The sequence below is a fragment of the Paramisgurnus dabryanus genome, chromosome 12, assembly GCF_030506205.2.
Source record: "Paramisgurnus dabryanus chromosome 12, PD_genome_1.1, whole genome shotgun sequence".
NCBI lineage: Eukaryota > Metazoa > Chordata > Actinopteri > Cypriniformes > Cobitidae > Paramisgurnus > Paramisgurnus dabryanus.
The window spans coordinates 739,734-760,609 of record NC_133348.1 but is presented as its reverse complement, the minus strand read 5'-3'; the positions used below and the strand labels follow the sequence as shown (position 1 = coordinate 760,609).

At 37.3% G+C, this 20,876-nt stretch overlaps 2 protein-coding genes across 4 annotated transcripts in view; both read left to right on the top strand.

Annotated features, from left to right (window-relative positions):
• The window catches only part of LOC135749755 (adhesion G protein-coupled receptor F4-like), a 54,472-nt gene extending 52,940 nt beyond the window's left edge, over nt 1-1,532 (top strand). The window contains exons 20-22 of the mRNA XM_073816333.1: nt 881-943; nt 1,075-1,132; nt 1,238-1,532. Of these exons, the coding sequence (XP_073672434.1) occupies nt 881-943; nt 1,075-1,132; nt 1,238-1,326 (210 nt within the window). The 3' untranslated portion in view covers nt 1,327-1,532. The remainder of the gene's footprint in view (nt 1-880; nt 944-1,074; nt 1,133-1,237) is intronic.
• The window catches only part of LOC135749745 (adhesion G protein-coupled receptor F5-like), a 73,195-nt gene that overhangs the window by 25,282 nt on the left and 27,037 nt on the right, over nt 1-20,876 (top strand). For 2 of the 3 annotated variants that reach the window (XM_073816332.1, XM_073816330.1), the window contains exon 2: nt 19,765-19,910. The exons of the other annotated variant lie outside the window; for it this stretch is intronic. The gene's annotated coding sequence lies outside the window, so the exon portion shown is untranslated. The remainder of the gene's footprint in view (nt 1-19,764; nt 19,911-20,876) is intronic. 3 annotated transcript variants of the gene reach the window in all.

The window sequence follows — 20,876 nt, the reverse complement described above, 5'->3', positions numbered from 1 at the left end:
TAGGGATAACTTACGTACAAATTTGTACATTTGTAAAGCTGAAAATACGTAAATAATTTACGTATTAGTCCTGTCAAAACGTCGATATTGTACGTTTCAGTGTGTTTTAAACGTAAGTAAATGTACGTATTGTACAACCACACTGAAACGTAAAAATACACACGTATTCTCATGAGATCACATTGAAAACTTCCACTTTTAAAAAAACCCACTTCTTTGACCAAGACACAATAAACAATTGGAAAATCCCTAAAGATGTCACTATAGAAACATTGCAAATGATGAAAATCAAAGTGTAAAAATTAGAAAACTTAACCACACATTAGGTGGCGCTGTGGTCCATGTGCCATATACAGGTTGTACAGTATTCAGACCCAAGTACTCACAGGGGACAGTATTTCTGAATGGCGGGTTTGCACATTTGAAGCAATGGCACTTAATTACATAATAACTACAAAGAGCATTTGCTCAATACCAACATCTTATTTTTGACAGAGGTGGCATTAAGTGGCTTTTGCATCTGAGCTCTTCATTTATACTGTACATATAGAATACATTTTACTCTTCACTACTACTACTTTTAGCGGTGATTTTCCGGACAGGGCATGTTTGAGCTGGCTTAATTTAAAAACATCTTGCCCTAACATATCTTAACATATATTATCAGCGCCATTGTTTTGTCTCAAGAAGCACACAATTATTGTTTTTTGTAAGGTATATTTCTAAAAACTACTTAAATGTCCTAACTAAGACCTATTCTTAACCTAATTAACCTAAACCCTGTTCAGGAAACAGCCCCTTAATGAATTAGTTTTAATCTAGATTAAAATCATGTGGTCTGAAAAGTAGTTTTTACCATTTTGTAATTATTTAATTGCAGATCCGTGAGATATTGGCAGGAAAGTTTTCACTGAGGAACCTTACCAGCTCTGACCGTACCAGGGTAAATGTCAAAGCACTGCACACCCATCAGTTCTCCTTAACATCAGTATTATGTGCTTTAATTGTCTCAGTTTTGTTGTCACATTATAAATGTATTTAATGTAGTTCACATCTGATTTGTTTACATTACAGAGCACTACTGCAGGACCATCTACAAGTGGACCGGGTTTGTTTCAAAGGATAAGGAGAAGTAAGTATATGTTTGTGTGTGTGAATTTGCAATAGACTAAATAAGCCATTATTAATATTAGTAGCCTTATACATACATTGAATAACAAAAACATGTTATTTGCAGATGTGTACAACATATCTGAAGCCAATGCTTTCTCAGGACTTTCCTCTTCAAACAGCTCCAGTGATGCATATACTTCATTGAATCCTTAACTACTTTATGATCTAATGTCAGAGGACCTTTACAAAACCTGTTTCCTTTTTTGTTACCTGCTTTCTATCTTTCATGATAAATACAAAAGGGGGGTATGGAGTGCTATTTGGTATTTCATTTATCAAAACACAAACAAAGCTGTGCAACTACTGTAGACCCATATTATTGATACTGTATCATCTTTCAGTCATAAGTGAAAGTCAAGTGCCACTAATCATGGTATTATTATTAAATACAGTTTAAAATCACTTTTTATTTTTTATTTACTCTTATGTTGTTTTGTATTTTACATATACTATACTACTGTAGCCATACTGTACTTGTATTTTACAAATTGCTGCTGCAGAACACCCATGTGAACAACCGAAGTAGTGCGCACCTGGGGCGCAAATGGGGGAAAGATGCCTTGCTCAAGGGCACCTCATTCGTTGCCTGCTTGGGAATCGAACAAGTGACCTTCAGGTTACACGACTCTCTAACCACATATGTTATGCCTGTTACCGTGCAGCCCAAGCAAACGTATAGTACAGTGAACACACAGGGCCCTATTTTAACGATCTAAGCGCATTGTCTAAGGCGCACAGCGCAACGTCTAAATGGGCGTGTCCGAATCCACTTTTGTTAATTTAACAACGGGAAAAATGGTTTGTGTGCCGAGCACATGGTCAAAAAGGGTTGGTCCTATTTTTTTAATGAGTAATGGGAGTATTTTGGGCGTAACGTACAATAAACCAATGAGAGTCTCAGCTCTCATCCCCTTTAAAAGCCAGTTGCGCTGGCGCTATGTCTAATTCCTATTTAAATGACGGACTTTGTAAACTGAAAAACTAAGCAGAGGAAGAAGATCCCCAGTTTAATATTAATGTTAAATAATTGTGTTGTTTTTCACTTGTATTGAAATTGTTATTGGTTTATTAAAACCTTTAAAACCCGTTTTCTTTTAGTCATGGAAGTAAAAAAGCAGGCTTTTAAAGGATAATTCCGGTATTTAACACTTTGAGTCTCATTTCTGGTTTGTTTTGGATGAACTACAGTGATGGACACAGAAATTTTGACAATGGGTCGTGTCTTGAGTTTTTGACTCGTTTAGAAGCGTCTCTTGACTGCTTCAGAATGGAAGTCAATAGCCTCTTTCACACAGTAATTCTGGTAAATTACCATGAATTTACCAGAATGAATTTACCAGTAAATACAAAAATGTGCTGTTCACACATGCAGTGACGTTCCGTCTTTTTACCAGTAAGACATCATTCACACATCAGTATCAAAATACCGGTAAACTCGGAGAGAAGAGCGGAAGTTACCTGTGGCGCGCGGCCGGCGAGCTCCGTCCGTGTCGTATTTGTAAACGGCGGATTATGACTTAATATCCACGGTCCGTATTTTGTTGTTTTCACATCTGTGGCAAGCGGTCGCGAAGTTGCTTGTGACCAAACAACATTGCGTTAGGCGGCGTCAAACGGAACCTGCGCGTTTGCACATTAGGCTTCACAGATGGTGTGCTAAGGACGTCGCCAATTTGGCAATTAGATGGTAAGCGGTTTTAAACAACTTTGGTGAAGAAATGTGGATGTTAACTTCAGGTGTGCTCGACTTTTAAGCAACATGTGTGTGGAAACGTCTGTAAACAGTCTGGGGGAAACCGCGTCACCTGTATAAAAAACTTTCTGATTGGCCCGCCCGATCTGTCAGCGCGGTCTGACGTCATCTAAATGCCGGTAATCCTATATTTTTCGTTCACACACAGCGCTTACCGGCAAATTACCGTTAATCTTACAACCTGTCTTACTGGTAAATTGGGAGCACTGATTTACCGGAAAGGTTCTGTTCACACATGACATGTTAACTGCAATTTACCAGTAAATTACCAGTAAAGACTGTATGTGTGAAAGGGACTAATGACCATGCCCAAACATGTCATTAAAACAACACTTAACGTTCATTTTCAAAACTGTACTACTCACCGAGTGGTTCGTGGTGTTCGTTGATGATTGAAAACAAATATATTGGCGCAATGTATGATTTCAATCCGTGTTATTTGCTATAGTGGAACTATTTTTTCAGATACCTCACAATCGCGTATATACTTCCGCTCTATATTTGAGTCTGAAGCGTTAGCACACTCCCGACCACTTGATGGCGACAACCACTTTGCGATACAAGTACGCTCGGTGTAGCGTATTCACCTTATTCCGCCACGCCCCTTTTTAATTCTTCGCTTTTCTGCATTTTGTCAACCGACTTCCGCTGCTAATATGGCACAGTGCATTCGGTAGCTAGTTTGGTGGTTAGAAGATTGTTTGTAGTTCACTATAACTTTAGAGAAATGACAAATATCGCAACTGCTGTAAATGTTTTAAATTAGGAGCACGGAGAAAACTTCATATGACGCTCGGATAGTCTTATAATATCCCATCAATCGTCTCTTGGTCAGACGATATGAAGCAGCTGTGGCAAGTAACCTATGGGACATATTACCTTGTCCTGTCAGAAGGAGCAACATTGAAAATCATTTAAGTACTTATGCCTACCAATATTTACACAGTGATTTCGTCTTTTTTAAAGCAAATGTGCACCTTAGCCAGTCCAATAAGTATTTCGTTTTTATGTGGTAATGATAGAATTCATTTGCAAACTTGCCAACACTTCTTCCTTCAAATCAGGAGACTTAAATCCTTTTAAGTGGAATCTACAAAGCTCACATATGGTTTAAGAAATTCCTTACAGATAATATCTGAACACTGTAAAGGTTTATATAACTGCATGACAGGTAACAGCTGATCACATTGTAAAGGTTTAATATAACTGCACAATAGATCACATTGTAAATGTTTAATATCACTGCATGACATCTGATCACATATGAAGGTTTAATGTAACTTTACAACAGGTAAAATCAGGTCACATTGTAAAGATTTATAAAAATAACTATGGACTAAGAAACAACTAACTTTTCAGCAAGACCACCCTGCAATGAATTAAGACACAGCTTTATCAGAGTCATCAGGAGCTGATCCCAAGTGTTTATCTGGAAGCTGTTGGTGTATGTACTGGTGATGTGCTTAGGGACTGTGTAATGCATCCAATATCAACCCTGTGCAAAGCTGACAAAGATGGTTGTTTCTCAGCAGAGATATGTACATTTGTGCCAGCTCAACACATGAAGCAGAAGCATTGAAGCAGTTTCTCGGACAGGGTTTACAGGACTAGGCCTTAATTATATTAGGACATTTTAGTTTTTACAAACAAACCCTACAAAAAAAAAAAAAAACAAGACTGGTGCACATCTTGTGACAAAACAATGGCACTCATATATGTTGAGGTATGTCAGTACATGGTGTTTTTAAATTATCGTAGCTCAAATAAGCATTTTAGCCTGGGACCAGCAAAAGCCCTGTCCGGGAAACCGCACGGTTGTTTTTCCAAATCAGATGTAGGTTGCTTCAGGTTGAGTTGTGATTTTAAAGTGTAGTGTTCAGAGGCAGACTGATCCTCCCATTGTGTTTCTGCATCACAGTTTGGGAACATGTTGAATGTATCATCCTCACAGTTGTCCATTGCATCACTAAACATCAATGCATCTGTGAAAATAATATAACCATAAACATTTTTATGTTAGTATTTAAAAGAAACTTGCATCATGAGAATTAATATATAAATGGCACCCATACTTAAACAGAACAGTGTTTGAGAGAGAGATGCATTAAAAAGAGACCGTAACGTTATGCACACAACCTCTAACTTCAGTGTTAAATAATATGTCATTTAATAGGTCATTATTATCAATATCTGAATGAAAAATGAACTGACCTTCTAGCATCTGAAATCTCGGTAACTTGTATGAATCACGTGAGCTACTGTAAGAATGTAATGTACCATAATATATTGTTGTCTTATCTTAAATATAAAAATATAGGTGGGCAATGAAAATCATTCAAAATAATTGCATTTTATAAACTAACGTTACTGATCTTAAGTCACAATCGAGCTCAACTTCAAACCTAAAATATTTAAGCCATCAAATATGTAGGGCTGTTCCGAATAACATTTTTTGAGCTTCCAAGCTCTAGTAGAAATCAAATCGAATATTCGAAGCTTCGGAAGGAGGGGCTGAACATATTTTTCTCTTTAAAAAAGGCAGGAATCTCTGTGTGTGTGTCTGTCTGTCTACAGTTTTATTATGTGGCGGATGTGTTGCTGTGGACTTAAGGGAGTGTAGTGCCTTTTTTTGTGCAATATGGACATGTGACACGTTTAGAATTAATAAACTTTAAAAATACTACAGAACAGTTCAAGCCAGAAGCGGCGTGCCTGTCACGCGTCCTGCGAGAACAGCATTAGTGAAACAAAACACAAGAGCAATACTTTTAATAAGGTAGCCTAACATTTTTCTAACAAACAAACATTCCCGTATCAGAAATAAGCAGCACAGTAATTACTGACAACGTAAAGGGTAGGCTATTTAAATAAAACAACGAAAATAAATGAACGAAGTTCAACAAACTATAATAAAACGGTAGCATACTTTCAAAATCAAGTTTATTTATAATGTTTTTTTCATCAGCAGAACAATAAAGAAGATATTTTGCAGAAACCCCAGTGCTCCGTCATGCAAGTCAACCGATTCGCACACTTTAAGAGCTAAAGCATATATATCCAATACAACAGTAATCCCCCATAACTCCGTGTGACATATTGATGTCTTGTGAAGCAAATCAATCAGTTTTTGCAAGAAACTGAATGTTATTTACAACACTATTAGCGTGAATGCATTGCCAAAGCAGGAAGTGCGCTTTCCGTTCGAGGCGATCTCTTCAACTGGTGGCTGTTGGCTATGGATGTTGGTCTCTCTGCGCCGCCTATAGAGCGGGAGGGTGACGCGCACTTCCTGCTTGGCAAAAGCTGTAAAATATATATATATATATATATATATATATATATATATATATATATATATATATATATATATATTCGAATCTCAAAACTGAAAATCAAATGTCAACCCACAGAACGAATATTCGAATATTCTGGTCCAGCCCTACAAATATGGGAAAAAATTCTTCTGAGAGAAACCGAGCGAAAAAACTACAACTACATGTAAACAGACCCTTTTCTGTTTCCCGGCAGCGGAGTGATATATCAGCGAGCAATGAGTCTTCCAAGAGAAGTCAATGGAATTTTACAAAATGCCAAATAAAACACGACAGAAACTGTATTTCGCTACACAACTTGTTTTTAATCATCAACGAACACCACGAACCACTAGGTGAGTAGTACAGTTTTGAAAATGTGTTGTTTTAATGAAATGTTTGTGCATGGTCATTGACTTCCATTCTGAAGCAGTCAAGAGACGCTTCTAAACGAGTCAAAAACTCAAGACACGACCCATTGTCAAAATTTCTGTGTCCATCTTTGTAGTTCATCCAAAACAAACCAGAAATGAGACCCAAAGTGTTAAATACCGGAATTATCCTTTAATTGGTTTAAATGTATGGCTATCCAATATCATCAAAAAATAATTTAGCATATTAGAAAAGGTTTGTACTCCAAAAAAACTTTATTTGTAACAAACAGGAGATAAAGAATTTACAAACGGCTCTCCGCACGTTTCAGCACTTGGACAGCGTCATGAGTTTTTTTAAGCATTACTTAAAAATGTTTCTCATCCCACCATATCCACAGCTACAGAGTCATCATATACAATTAATCCGTAAGATAGCATTTAAAAAACATTTAAAAACAGATGCATTTGTTTAAAGCAAAGCATTTATTTACTTAATAGGCTACAGGTGAAGCAGCTCTTTATGCCTTCTAATGTTTCATAATTAGTCCTCATTTATGTCCAAGAGACTCAACAATAATCTTTTACATTCAATCCTTTAATGTTTCATATTTAAAATTGTTGCCCGTTTATAGACGCATATTACTAATGCGCTCTTTAAATAACAAAAAACATATTGTGCCATTGACTTTAGACCAGGTTTTTGTTGGTCAATGGCGTAGTCTATTTTAGTTGCCTCAAAATCGCAACGCGCCAACAATGCGCCTGAACACACCTCGTTTTCAGACCAGAACGCCCATGGGCACAAAAGGGGGTGCAAATGCATTTGCTATTTAAACAACGTGGCACTAAACGTGAAAATTATAATTGCGCAGGGTGGAAACTAGCAAAAGACACTTGTTTCCCGCATTCATTGCGCCGGGTGTAAGATAGAGCCCAGATTGTATTAACACCATTGGGAGTCACATTTGGTCATGCTGGAGTGGATTTGCTCCCTTAAATCCAGACATTCCTGTGAGCTGCATCAACTCATGTGTCCGTAAGTATTATTGATTGATTCGTTTATTTTAACTGTTCCTCAACATTTTTCCACAACCAACTGCAAATTTCTTATGGAATGTTTTTCCTTTTTTTAGTCATAGATGTGGATGAATGTTTTGAGATTCTCGGGATCTGTGGTCCAAACTCAATCTGCAACAACACTGATGGGAGTTACAATTGCTGCTGTATGAGTGGATATAATGTAACAGACACTGACCTCCCTATAAGCAGCAGTAACCCATGCACAGGTATGATTGACAGTTTAAGTTCTCTGTCTGAATCTTTTCTTAACTGCAGTGGTGGCTTGTGGGGGAATTTTCTCATTAGGCTAAGATGTAAATTGAAATTGATCATTAGCTATAACAAAATTATATTAGACTTGGGTTTATCAAAATTTGTAAGCAAATATATACAATGACTAGATAGCTGACAACACCTTATATTTCAAATTTAATATCGGTTGCGCTTTTTTAACAAATGAGGTTGCCAAATTTAACGAAGCAGTAGGCCAGTGGTCCCCAACCCTGCTCCTGATGAGCTATCGCCCTGCAGATTTTCGGTGTGTTCCAGTTCTGTGGTGCTACGCAGACCGATCGGCGAGGTTTGCCGCTTGTTGAGGGAGGAGCTGAAGATGGAGCCGTCAAGCCGGACACCAGCTGCTTGCCGTAGTGACGTGTGCGCTGTGTGTGCTGTGTTTCCAAAAACATTTTATATTGAATATATGAATTGCTGCTTATACTGTATGCCTGAAAATAACAGGAAACATATGCCTTCATTATTAAAATACCAATACAGTTTGGTATTTTGTTTCTTTTTATTTTATAACACAACACAATATTTATGCATATTAACGTGTTTTACCTGTTACAAAAACATTAATTTATAATGTTCATTAGTTAAACCGAAGGTTGGATTAAACATGAAGCGCACATGATCGATGTCACCAGTCATGTCGGACAAAATTACTAACTGCCACCCACTGCTTTAAGTCAGCCGCTGATTGATCTGCGCATCACCGCATGAAGTCAAACACACCTAATACCGAGTTCAGACTGCACAATTTTAGTCCTGATTCTGCCGTCAGGTTTTGAGAAATCACAGACAAATGCCCGAAATCACAAATTGATGCTCGTGCACTCGAGTGACAATCACACAGTGTGAATAATCAAGGACGTGATCTGAGAGAATCGCAGACGAGTCGTCGACATGGCATGCTAAATATCTGGAACTGTCGGCGATTCAAAATCATGCCGTGTGAAATGTGTTTTAACTGAAAACAACATTGGCGATGACCTAAAGCCAATGAGAGAGCAACATACAGGACAGCTGGATGTTCGGGGAGGAGTCTCTCCAAACATTTCTTCCTTCATAATCTTTATTTCTTCTTCTTTCTGCTGCTAATGAGCGCACATGACATTTGTATGGTAAGCTTCTTGCGAACTACCATTTTTAATATTAATCCCAGTCTCATGTGAGAACTTTGGTCTTGCACGCGTGACCTTGCGTTGTTTCCTTTGCGTCACTTCTCGCGTGCGTTTGGTTGTGAGACGTAGTTTGTGGACTGGGACAAAGTTGTGGGCGATTCTTCCTACGGTAAAGTCATGCAATGTGAAAACCCCTGTTGTCAATCCATCATGCAGTCTGAAACAGCAGCGACTGAATGCTACCCCAGATAGTCAAGCAGTGTGAAAACATCTGTGACCCGACTAGTTTGAAACTCATGCAGTCTGAACTCGGCATTAGGTGTTCAGGGATGCTTAATAATGACACACAGGTGTGTTGGAGCTGAGTTGGAACTGATTTCTGCAGGACAGTAGCCAAGCGTGCCGCACAAGCCCTGAAAAGTGAAGCCAAAACGTCTCGATCGCCCCCCAGTGACTGGTCCCAGTATAGGTAATAAAGCCCGCCTCCCCATGTTATTCAATGGGACTTGAGACCAACTAAAAAAATTAATTACACTTCAGTTATCTTTTTTTCGAAGCTGGTTTCTGTCATTTAATGTAGTTTTTATCACACTGATGTTAATTCAAATATTAGTTTTTTGTGTTTAGTTAGTTATTTAATAATATAAAAATTGTGGCGTCACGTCATGATTGACAGCTGTGATATCGTGTGATGTGTGCATTCTACGAGAGCGAGGGCGGGGTTTTTATTTCGCGGCTTCACTTCCTGCTCACTACTGCGCATGACTGGTCCCGAAATCGCTACTGCGCAGACTCAAGACCCAAGATGTCAGCGCTATGTCGGGACACTGGCGGCTTCACTTTTCACCAATGGAAGAGAGCGAACAGGCGTCGTCCATCTTTTTTTACAGTCTATGACAGTAGCTCACCAGGAGCAGAGTTGGAGACTCCTGCAGTAGGCTAATCAAAAAATTTGCTGACATGAAACAACAATGGGCCAATTGTCAAATGAGTCATAGAACAAACAATTAAGTTAAAATGTGCTTTTGTAAATTAATGGTTATATACAAAAAAACACATTTTATTTAAAAAATTGCAAGAGAAAAAAACTGTAAAAGATAAATATATAAACACTCACCTTAAGGATTATTAGGAACACCATACTAATACTGTGTTTGACACCCTTTTGCCTTCAGAACTGCCTTAATTCTTTGTGGCATTGATTCAACAAGGTGCTGAAAGCATTCTTTAGAAATGTTGGCTCATATTGATAGGATAGCATCTTGCAGTTGATGGAGATTTGTGGGATGCACATCCAGGGCACGAAGCTCCCGTTCCACCACATTCCAAAGATGCTCTATTGGGTTTAGATCATTTTAGTGCAGTGAACTCACTGTCATGTTCAAGAAACCAATTTGAAATGATTCGAGCTTTGTGACATGGTGCATTATCCTGCTGGAAGTAGCCATCAGAGGATGAGTACATGGTGGTCATAAAGGGATGGACATGGTCAGAAACAATGCTCAGGTAGGCCGTGGCATTTAAACAATGCCCAATTGGCACTAAGGTGCCTAAAGTGTAGAATAAAAAAAACATCTCCCACAACATTAAACCACCACCACCAGCCTGCAGAGTGGTAACAAGTTATGATGGATCCATGTTCTCATTCTGTTTATGCCAAATTCGGACTCTACCATCTGAATGTCTCAACAGAAATCGAGCTCATCAGACCAGACAACATTTTTCCAGTCTTCAACTGTCCAATATTGGTGAGCTTGTGCCAATTGTAGTCTCTTTTTCCTATTTGAAGTGGAGATGAGTGGTACCCGGTGGGGTCTTCTGCTGTTGTAGCCCATTCGCCTCAAGGTTGTGCGTGTTGTGGCTTCACAAATGCTTTGCTGCATACCTTGGTTGTAATGAGTGGTTATTTCAGTCAAAGTTGCTCTACTATCAGCTTGAATCAGTCGGTCCATTCTCCTCTGACCTCTAGCATCAACAAGGCATTTTTGCCCACAGGAGTGATGCATACTGGATGTTTTTCCCTTTTCACATCATTCTTTGTAAACCCTAGAAATGGTTGTGCCTGAAAATCACAGTACCTTTCTGAGTGTGCATGAACAAATAACTAGATTTGCGAACCGGATCATGAAAATTTAATTAATTACGTCTACTTTGATGCTGGTGAATGTAGTGAATGTAGGCTACTTAATACCAACACTAAAACAACGCACTGTACAAAACAGAAGTATGTGTTATAATATTGTTTTTGGTTCATGTTGTGTGTATATAGCAATAAAAATCATCTGAAAGCAATCGAACATCCTAAAACATTCATTGTAAAACAATTTTTGCAACCTCAAATTTGATTGTTTAATTAACTAAGATGTACAAGTTATTTCAACTTACTATTGAGATAAGTTGCTGTACAACTTATAAAATGAAGTTGACCTATTTTAACTATATTTGATCAGTTCTAACAACTTTAAAAAAAAATGAAGGCAGCAAAGATTTTTACAGTGTCCCTGCATATTAAAACCCTTCTTACAATGGCTTGACACATTGTGCTGTGAAATCAGAAGGGATTAATAGACAATAGAAGGCTGAATTTAGTAACTGAACTTGGGAGTTGCTTTAAGAAAGTGTTGCCGGGAAATTTAGGCCTTAAGGCAATACTTAGTCAGTTTTGTTTCTGTTTTATTTATATTGTGTTTGCTGATGTCGTAACCAAATGTCATAGTTGTGTCAGCAAAAATACATTTTTATTATATAATTTATGGTTTTATAATTAATTATTCTCTATGAAAAGTCATATTCAATAGAAATAAAAAGAAATAAAAAAAAACGTATCACCTAAAAGCATTTGTTTATCATTTTGACAGCATATCTAGATCAGATGAAACTGATATTGTTTTAACAATGCCATTCCTGCATCTACGTCTATATTCATGATAAGAACCGGTAGATCTACATGTTGATCTACATTTGGGGAAGGACAATTATTAGGTATCTCAAGTTCACCTAACCTTCATATCTTTAGACCAGATTAGCTATACTTTTTGTAAATAAGAACCAGCTTTACTTTATAAACAGAATTATTATATATTTCCATCCCATAGAGTTCCAAACCCTTATGGCTTTTAATTTATATTCAGTCAAAAAAATAAAACAACTACTTTTAGCTAATGAATTTATGCAGGCTAGAAAACAAATTTAAACATCAGATAAAAAAGCATCTAGGCATAAAACAGGGATTTTGAGTTTGCAGCTGTCTTCGGTTCAGGACTTGCGCTTTACTACTCGACTGGCGATGCAATTACTTTACGAAGGATTCAAACTGCTTGTTGTATCTATTTTACATTTACTTCTTGCAATTTGCGATTTTTTATTATTATTTCATTCTAAAAGTTATACTTTGATAAAACATATTTTGATAGTTGAGGACAGACAGGAAGCTAAATCCCTCTAAAATGGGTCCCAACCAGCCGAGACTTGAAGAAGGGCCTTGTTACATCCCATACTTAGCCACTGTGCCTTCCCCCGGATAAGAGAGCACTACCGTCTCATTGGTGTTTTACTAAATAAGGCAACATATTTATTTAAAAAAAACAGAAATGGATCAGATTATGTGTAGCATGTTCACAGAAATCTAATGAACTTTCTTAAAAGGTTTGTGTGTGTGTTTGAATTATGGGGACAAACTTTTCTCCTCTGAGCACAAACTGCACTGTTAAAAAAATCCGTAAATTTAGGGGTCCCTTTACCGTGAATTTGCTACGGATTCGCTCCGTTTTGCGAAATACGGAAAGTTTGCTGTTGCGCAAGGCAGTATGGGTAGATTTTTCTCCCCCAGCCAGAATTTTCCGACGCCATTACACTCAGCGCGGTCAGTGCCAGCCTGAAGTTCTGTGAGTCACGTGGAAAGTTGTAAACAGGTTGGTTGTGTGTAATGAGAATACGAATGGAGTGCCGCCTCTCAAACAAAATATATTAAGTTTAACACATGATAATCACGTTTTTGTTCATTTCATCAAATTATTAGTTGGTTAATTTTGTTTTGAAGGTTTCTAACAGCATTCCAACCGGCGCTATACAGGCCAGGGTAGTGTGGCTCGCAGCTGAGCACGGGACCTTTGCTGCTAGCTACGTTAGCATTGGCATGTCGGCTGCGCTTCCTATGTACCAGGTACGTCAAAAGCCCATTTTTTTTTGTTCCCCCTCATACATTAAGTTGGTCTCGATAGGCAGTTGGTAGTCGTGTGTGTGTTTCATGTCGACATCTGAATGTGTGTGTTTTCGCGTATTTTGAAGCGTGAGTGGACGTTTGCTGCTAGCTGCGCTAGCATTAGCCCGCCGCATGCGCTTCATAAGTACGTCAAAAGCCAATTTTTTATTCCTCGTACATGAAATTTGGTCTCGATAGTCAGTTGGTAGCCGTGTTTATTTCATGTCGACATCTGAATATGTGCGTTTCGCGTAATTTTGAAGCGTGAGTGGACGTTTGCTGCTAGCTCCGCTAGCATTAGCCCGCCGCCTGCGCTTCGTAAGTAGGTCAAAAGCCAATTTTTTGTTCCTCGTACATGAAATTTGGTCTCGATAGTCAGTTGGTAGCCGTGTGTGTTTCATTGTAACATTTGAATGTGTGCGTTTTGGGTTATTTTGAAGCGTGGGTGGACGATGGCCCGTTTGCCCAGCTAATGTTAGCCCATACACGTTTTGTGTTTGTGTGTGTGTGTGTATGTAAATTAGCCACGCGTGTGTGTATTGTTATAGCTCGACTTGACTCCAAAGGGATGAAGACGGGCGAAGGTCCAATACAGCTCATCTATGGCATTGCAAAATACTTCAAGGAAGACTCTTATAAACTCTTCGACAAAAAAGAGGTAGATGTTGTAAATTTTAAACTATGTGCAAGATAATTATTTGCATCCAGTGGTGAACCAAGTAACCAATCACAGTATATGAAGTATAGATTCCCCTAATTGTGCTGCTGATATTCTCTATAAACTCTCTCTCTCTATAAACTATTTACATTAATGTCTGTGCTTAATGGCTACCTCTGTCTGATGAAGACACTAGCAGATAGTCAATTTGGTTTGTGTGTACTAGAAACATTAATTCATGTGTTATGTCTGTCACCAAAACAGATCTCTGCAGATCCTGAAGTCGAACTCCCAGTGACCCCATGCATCCTAGTCAGAGGTTTGTAGTTAAATATTTTTTGTATCTCAGCGAGCTGTTTTATAAGCTGTTGTTTTGTCGTATTTATCAAAGAAATGTTTTCCTTGCCTTAAAATATAGGATTTTTTTTACATGGTGCTCAGAATTGTTATTTTTTTTCTTTATCTTTTTTTAATATGTGTTAAAGGTGACCAGCAATTCAAGATTGCTCTTGATGGGTTACTTGTCAATGACCACATCACCTCTCCCATTTTGGCTTTGAGCTACGTCTTCTCCATGTTTTATGTCTGCAACATCCAATACCCACCGGAGATGGCTTTTACTCTCGAATTCATGCAAAGGTAAGCACTCATTGTTTGGAAATACTTTGTAAATGTGACACTTCCATGCCTTTCTGCACCCGACCTGCTTTTTGTCAATCTACACCAAACCCCTTTGTCTGAGATGTACAGGCTCAAAATGTGTCGCCACATGCTGTGAGCTTTTAGATCAGCTGTTATTGGCTTATGATCCCCCTGAATATGGATTTGTTCGTAGATTTCGTAGCTTCCCGTTGAAGACTATTGTTGGAATAAATGTGTCATATTTTTTAAAATGGCAGGTAACATGCTTTTTGCTTTACATAGTGTCCGAAGTCAATCAAAAACAAAACAAACATAACATGATTCTAGTTGGAAAATGGAGCAAAAACATATTTTTCTTAGAATGGATTCTTGAGACAAAATTCGTTTGAGCTATCTCTTTAAAACCATTAGCACCTGAGACCAGGTTATGTCAGTGGTGGTCAAACCTTTTCATGTCAAAGACACACAAACTGAAATGTATTTGGCTGCAGACTCAAATATGTTGTTCCAGGGACCCCCTCCAGAAGTAAAGTCTAAACATATTCATTTAAAAAATAATACATGCTGGATTCATGCCCAAATGTTAATACTTTGATTAGGGGTGTGACGAGACACTTAATCCATGAGACGAGACGAAACACGAGATTGGGTTCACGAGAACGAGACGAGACAATATTTTTTACACTTTTTAAGAAAGCCTCAATGATAAAATAAATGAATAAGAAACTGAAACCACATTATTTTTAAATGTTTTTACTAATCAAGGACTGGCCTTAACAATTATTTTGCTAACTGATAATGAAGTGATTTGTTATTTTGGGGTAATAAAAATAGACCCAAGTGAGCAGCAGCATTTAAAATTATTAAATAATATTAAATTATTAAATAATAACGAAGATTCAATAATAATTGGTTCAAATAAAGTATTAAAACCAAGTTACATTAAACAACATTAAAGGTGAAGTGTGTAATTTTTAGAAGGATCTCTTGACAGAAATGCAAAATAATATACAAAACTAAATTATCAGGGGTGTTTAAAGACCTCTAATAATGAACCGTTATGTGTTTATTGCCTTAGAATGAGATGTTTTATCTACATACACAGAGGGTCCCCTTACATGGAAGCCGCCATTTTGTGCAGCCATGTTTCTATAGAAGCCCTTAACGGACAAACTTTTTTACTAAGTTGTCTCCAACGATGACATGTTTGTCCGGTGGCGGCTACTGTAGCTTCTCTATGTGTTTCAAAATCAAGAGGTGAGCAGTGGACTGAGCCGTTGGTTGCAATTCACAACCTCACCACTAGATGCAGCTAAAATTTACACACTGCACCTTTAACAAACACATTACATTTGTGCCCTACAAATAAAAAGCATTATGTATATATTATAACAAATGCCTGCAGACATTAAATCATGTAACTCTGTGTGAGGGTTTAATCTGCTGAGACTTCTCATCTGACACTGATTAACATACAAACACAACGCGTCTCAGACTTCACACGAGTTCCCAAACGAACATTATTGAAAACCCAAACAAAAAAGCACCAATATAATGCATGCGCTATAAAAGGGTCAAACAGAAAGCTGCATCCCCGGAGGTCGCATATGCAGGCTGCATACGTCATCAAGGTTCATTTCAGATCATTAACTGAGCATTACATTCGCAAGTCGTGAGCATATTACAAGAATTTGCGATTAACTAAATAATTAGTAAACTTTATAATTGTTAATAGTCTCTAATAAGACAGTGATGAAGTAAATGCAGTTTAAAAAAGCGACCTCCAAAGGATGCAGTCTTTTATTTGAGAAACGGCCAGCACCTCCACAAGAAACACATTTAATCTCGCGAGATCTCGTCGCACCCCTAACTTTGATGTGTAACATGCATTGAATGTCACAGCATGTTTGAGTAACCCCCAGGACAGTCCATGTTCAAATGTGCTGTTACACCTTTTGATAGGACGATGTCAACTGTGTCTTCTATCCCCTTCTGTGTTCTGTGCATTTATAATATCCCTGCACACATGTTGAGGTTGCATGCTGTCATGTCTTGGTGATAAGCAGACTTCTCGCTCTTGCAAACATTTCTTTATATGCGCAGTGTGAATGCATGTGTCTTGAAAAGACAAAGGAAGAGATAAGCTTAGCCACTGGCACCAGCACCACAATAACATTGGGTACTAGACAGATGGTCAACTAGAATGATAGAGAGGTTCACACATAGGGGCATATTGAAGAAAACAAATGTATGATTTTATTGAACTGTTCCACTCCTGTCAAGCCACACAACACGTGCAAACTTTGTCTGCATCTCACTATTCTTATTATTTTTTCTCAGAGTTTTCTTTGGGATCAATCCTGAGCGAGGCTCCAAGGCAGAGAAGAAAGGGAAGAAACAGCACTTCATTCCTCCACAGGTGTGCAAGCTGGTTTCTCAGCTGAAGGAATTTGAATGCAAGCAGAAGGACTCTGAGTGGGCCATTTGAGCTGTTCTCAAAGCTCAGAAAATACCTTTTTGGACTGTATGTACAATTTTTATAGTATTATGTGAGTTCAGATGTTTTAACTAGATGCCCACAACACACATGCTGCAGTTTCAAATCCCCCATGTTAAGAGGGAGGGAAGGTGGGCGATATTTGTCATTCCAGGTAGAGCTTTGCCTGTCAATGTGGAGTTGGAGGTGTAAATTTTAAGTTTTATTTTTTTACAGAAATCTCTTTATGGCATGTTGCACAGAGTCATCCTTATAAGGTTATGATTGTTATTGCTGCACTGATGTTTTATAGAAAATTTATATAATGTAATACTTCTAATGTTCTACTTGTTTTTTGTAGAAAGGTCAGACACTGGTTGCAGAGCTCTGCCTGTCGGTGTGATATGTGGAGTTGGAGGTGTAGGTTTCTGCATCCTCCTGGAGGGGGCTCCTCATTTTGCACTGACAGGTGAGACAGCAACAGCAATGCTGGCAGTTTTATTGTTATTTATTGTTATTTTGTCAATGTCTTTAACAAATCCATTTGTTATTAATGCCTGTCAGCCTGTGGGTGCTAAAAAGTTGATAGATTTGGCAGCTCCCTGTTAAAGGACATGGCTTTAGTTCTTAAAGAGAACAGCTGGTTTATGTATGTAAAATTGCTCTGAATGTGAACGTGATGTTCTGAATGTTTTAGTGGTTGTAATGTAAATATTGCAATTCATTCACTACAAAAAGTGCAATCACTTTAAAGCATTGGCAGCTGTAAAATAAATAAATAATTGTTGTGATTCTACATTTGTGCTTTATTGATGATAAACGGTATAGAGAACTGTACGGAAATAAAAAAATTAGGATTTATGTCCGTAAATGGTACGGATTGAGTACTTTAATAATACGGAATATTCCATTTAAGGTTTGATGGAAGTGTCCGTAAATGGTTAAGAAAAAGACAGGTAAATCTACGGAAATATCTGTTATAGGGTTTACGTAATTGTCCGTACAATAACGAAAAAATTTACGGAAAATACGGAATTTTCCATTTTAGATTTGATGGAAATATCCGTTAATGGTAAAGAAAGACCAGTAAATCTACAGAAATATCCGTTTTAAAGTTTACGGAAGTGCCCGTACAATAATGGAAAAAGTGCTGGTAATTAATTACCAGCACTTTTTCCGTTTTTTAACGGAACTTTTTTTAACAGTGTGTTTATTGTTTATTTGGATCCCTATTAGCTTCCACAAAGTGGCTGCTAATATTCCTGGGGTCCACAGATTTGTACAATACAGAAAAATCATTCAAACAAATAAAATAAAAACAAAAATACAATTATTACTCCAATCACATCACAAAACTGTACCCATACATATTAGTAGTAGCAGCACAAGCAAATGTACATCTATACCTATGTGTGCAATTACTTTAACGTATTTGTAGGAACAACATTACAAGCATTCAAAGTCTTTTTCATCAAATTGGACATGGTAAAAACTCACTTGATGTGTTTTATAATCGTGTCTAAAACTAACAAGCTTATCAAAGAACAAACATGGTGTGTGATACTTGATTACCTTATAAAAATATACCAACAATTGTAAATGAAAATGATCCTAAGAGCCATGATATATTCCAGCCGTTTCCAAACTGTGGTCCGCAGACCACTAGTGGTCCGTGAGGGTACTACAGGTGGTCCGTGTAAAGGCAAAATAAAATGTAAATAATATATTTTTTTAAGAAAAATATATTTTTTAATAATATGTTTTAAGAATCTGTTGTACTGAGGTTATGACCAGTTATAGTTTTAGTGCTAATAAGGTAATAATGAGGTGGTCCGCGAAAATTCTTGATTACAAATAGTGGTCCACACACACAAAAAGTTTGAAAACCCCTGATATATTCTATGCATATCAGCAACATTGGCCTAACCTAGCTGCTCTATTCTGAACCATCTGAAGTGTTTCTCTGATGCGCTTATATGCCTGTATAGGCAATATACAAATAATTCCTGTAAACCCACAGCTTATAATATACAGTATTTAGCCGGTTCAATGAACTTCAAGTACCCTAATTGGTGAGTCATAACAAATTCATACGAAAGTATTTTCATTATTATCATAAGTGAACACTCCCTTTCTCGTACGTGAACAAAGGCAATTACAGGTATGTGCATACATGTGCATTATGCAGAACAAGGAAATAATAATATATTTTTTGCCGTGCATATGAATAGGTTACTCTGCCTATTAACTTGGAACAAGTGAACATGAAAATAGTCAAAAGAAACAAGCTAGTTTAGTCTGTAGATGACCTACAAGTGCTGTGGTGACTACAAAGATACTATATGGGAGGATCTTTCAACATCAACAGAAAGTCCTCAGAGCCTTAGAAGTGAAGTGTCAGCACACTAATGGTGTCACTTTAGGATGTTACACCCAGGTAAGGTCAGAGTGCCAGAAATCAATGCAATCTATTGTTTTTAAAATGATTGTGCGGTTAACCTCTTTTGAAATCTTTAGCCTAGTTGTAAACTATTGTATATGTTTATTGTAATTGTTTATTTTATTTTTTAAAGAACTGTAGTGCTTGGTAGTGTATGCTTTTGTTTTGGTGGTCATTTATTTATTTTTATCTCAACCTATAGTGACAGGGCCTTCACATTACTGTAATGTATTAATGTGTGTTTGTTACATATCAATCTCTTGTATATTTACAGATTGTATTATACAAATTTGAATATCGGACTGATTTAAACAGAGGCAACTGAAAGTGCTGATATAATATCACTGTCACAGTAACCACTGAATCGGTACTATAGCAACCATATTAACTTCAACAGTCAATGTGTCACAGCAGAAATAGGTACACAGACATACTCACACATGCTCAGTCATGTTTTCTATCTATCGTACAAACGTATTGTTTCTTGTTACCCCAGTATTGTTAGTTTTGTTATGTACATTACCCCTGTAACTTTGGGTTCAGGGTGGGCTTTTTTTTAATGAAAATCGTACAATTAACTTCATACAAATTCATTCAATTATGTAAAATATGTACGAATTCTTGTGAAATCATGCTGTCTTTTCTCATTTTGATACAAAAACTGCCAAAAATCTGTGTACAAACAAGCCAATTTTGCATATGTTTACATACTCTTTTTGAAAAAGTAGTCAATTAGTGCAATTTGTTGCAGTTCAACACTAGTATTTTATTCAAATATCAAAATCTAGTTGGACCAAGGTGATTCCCATTGTAGCCGAACATTTATGCGTGTTAATCCTTCACATCATTTCATTATCATCTATAAAATGTGGTGTGATATTGTTTTATGAATTGTGTTTAGTGTATGTCCACGGTATTATGTTGTTGCTGTATTATATATGTTTTGGTTATGTTCAGTGTATTTTTATTTACATTTATAATTGTTTATATTATATCAGGGCTGCGTTCTCCGAAACTACCTTAACGCTACGTCGTTCTAAAGTTGTACCTTAAGCTGTACCTTATCGCTAATACGTGTTTTCCGAAACGTTCTTAGTTACGTATCACTTCTGTAAGTCGTTCGTTCGGAAGGTTGGTCTGGAGCACTCGTAGCTATACCTTATCCCACATGACTCCACTAGGGGCTTCATAAAAGCTTACATTGCAGTCTATATAACTAAATATTTGTAAAAAAAAAAAAAAAACACTCCGTGTTTAATTAGGCAAATATTTTTATATTTAAAGAATAAACCATTCACATAATTAGACATCATTACATTGATGGTTGTTAGATTTTTAATTATGTTTTCAAAAAGGGACATCAACTGCGAACTATTAAATGCTACA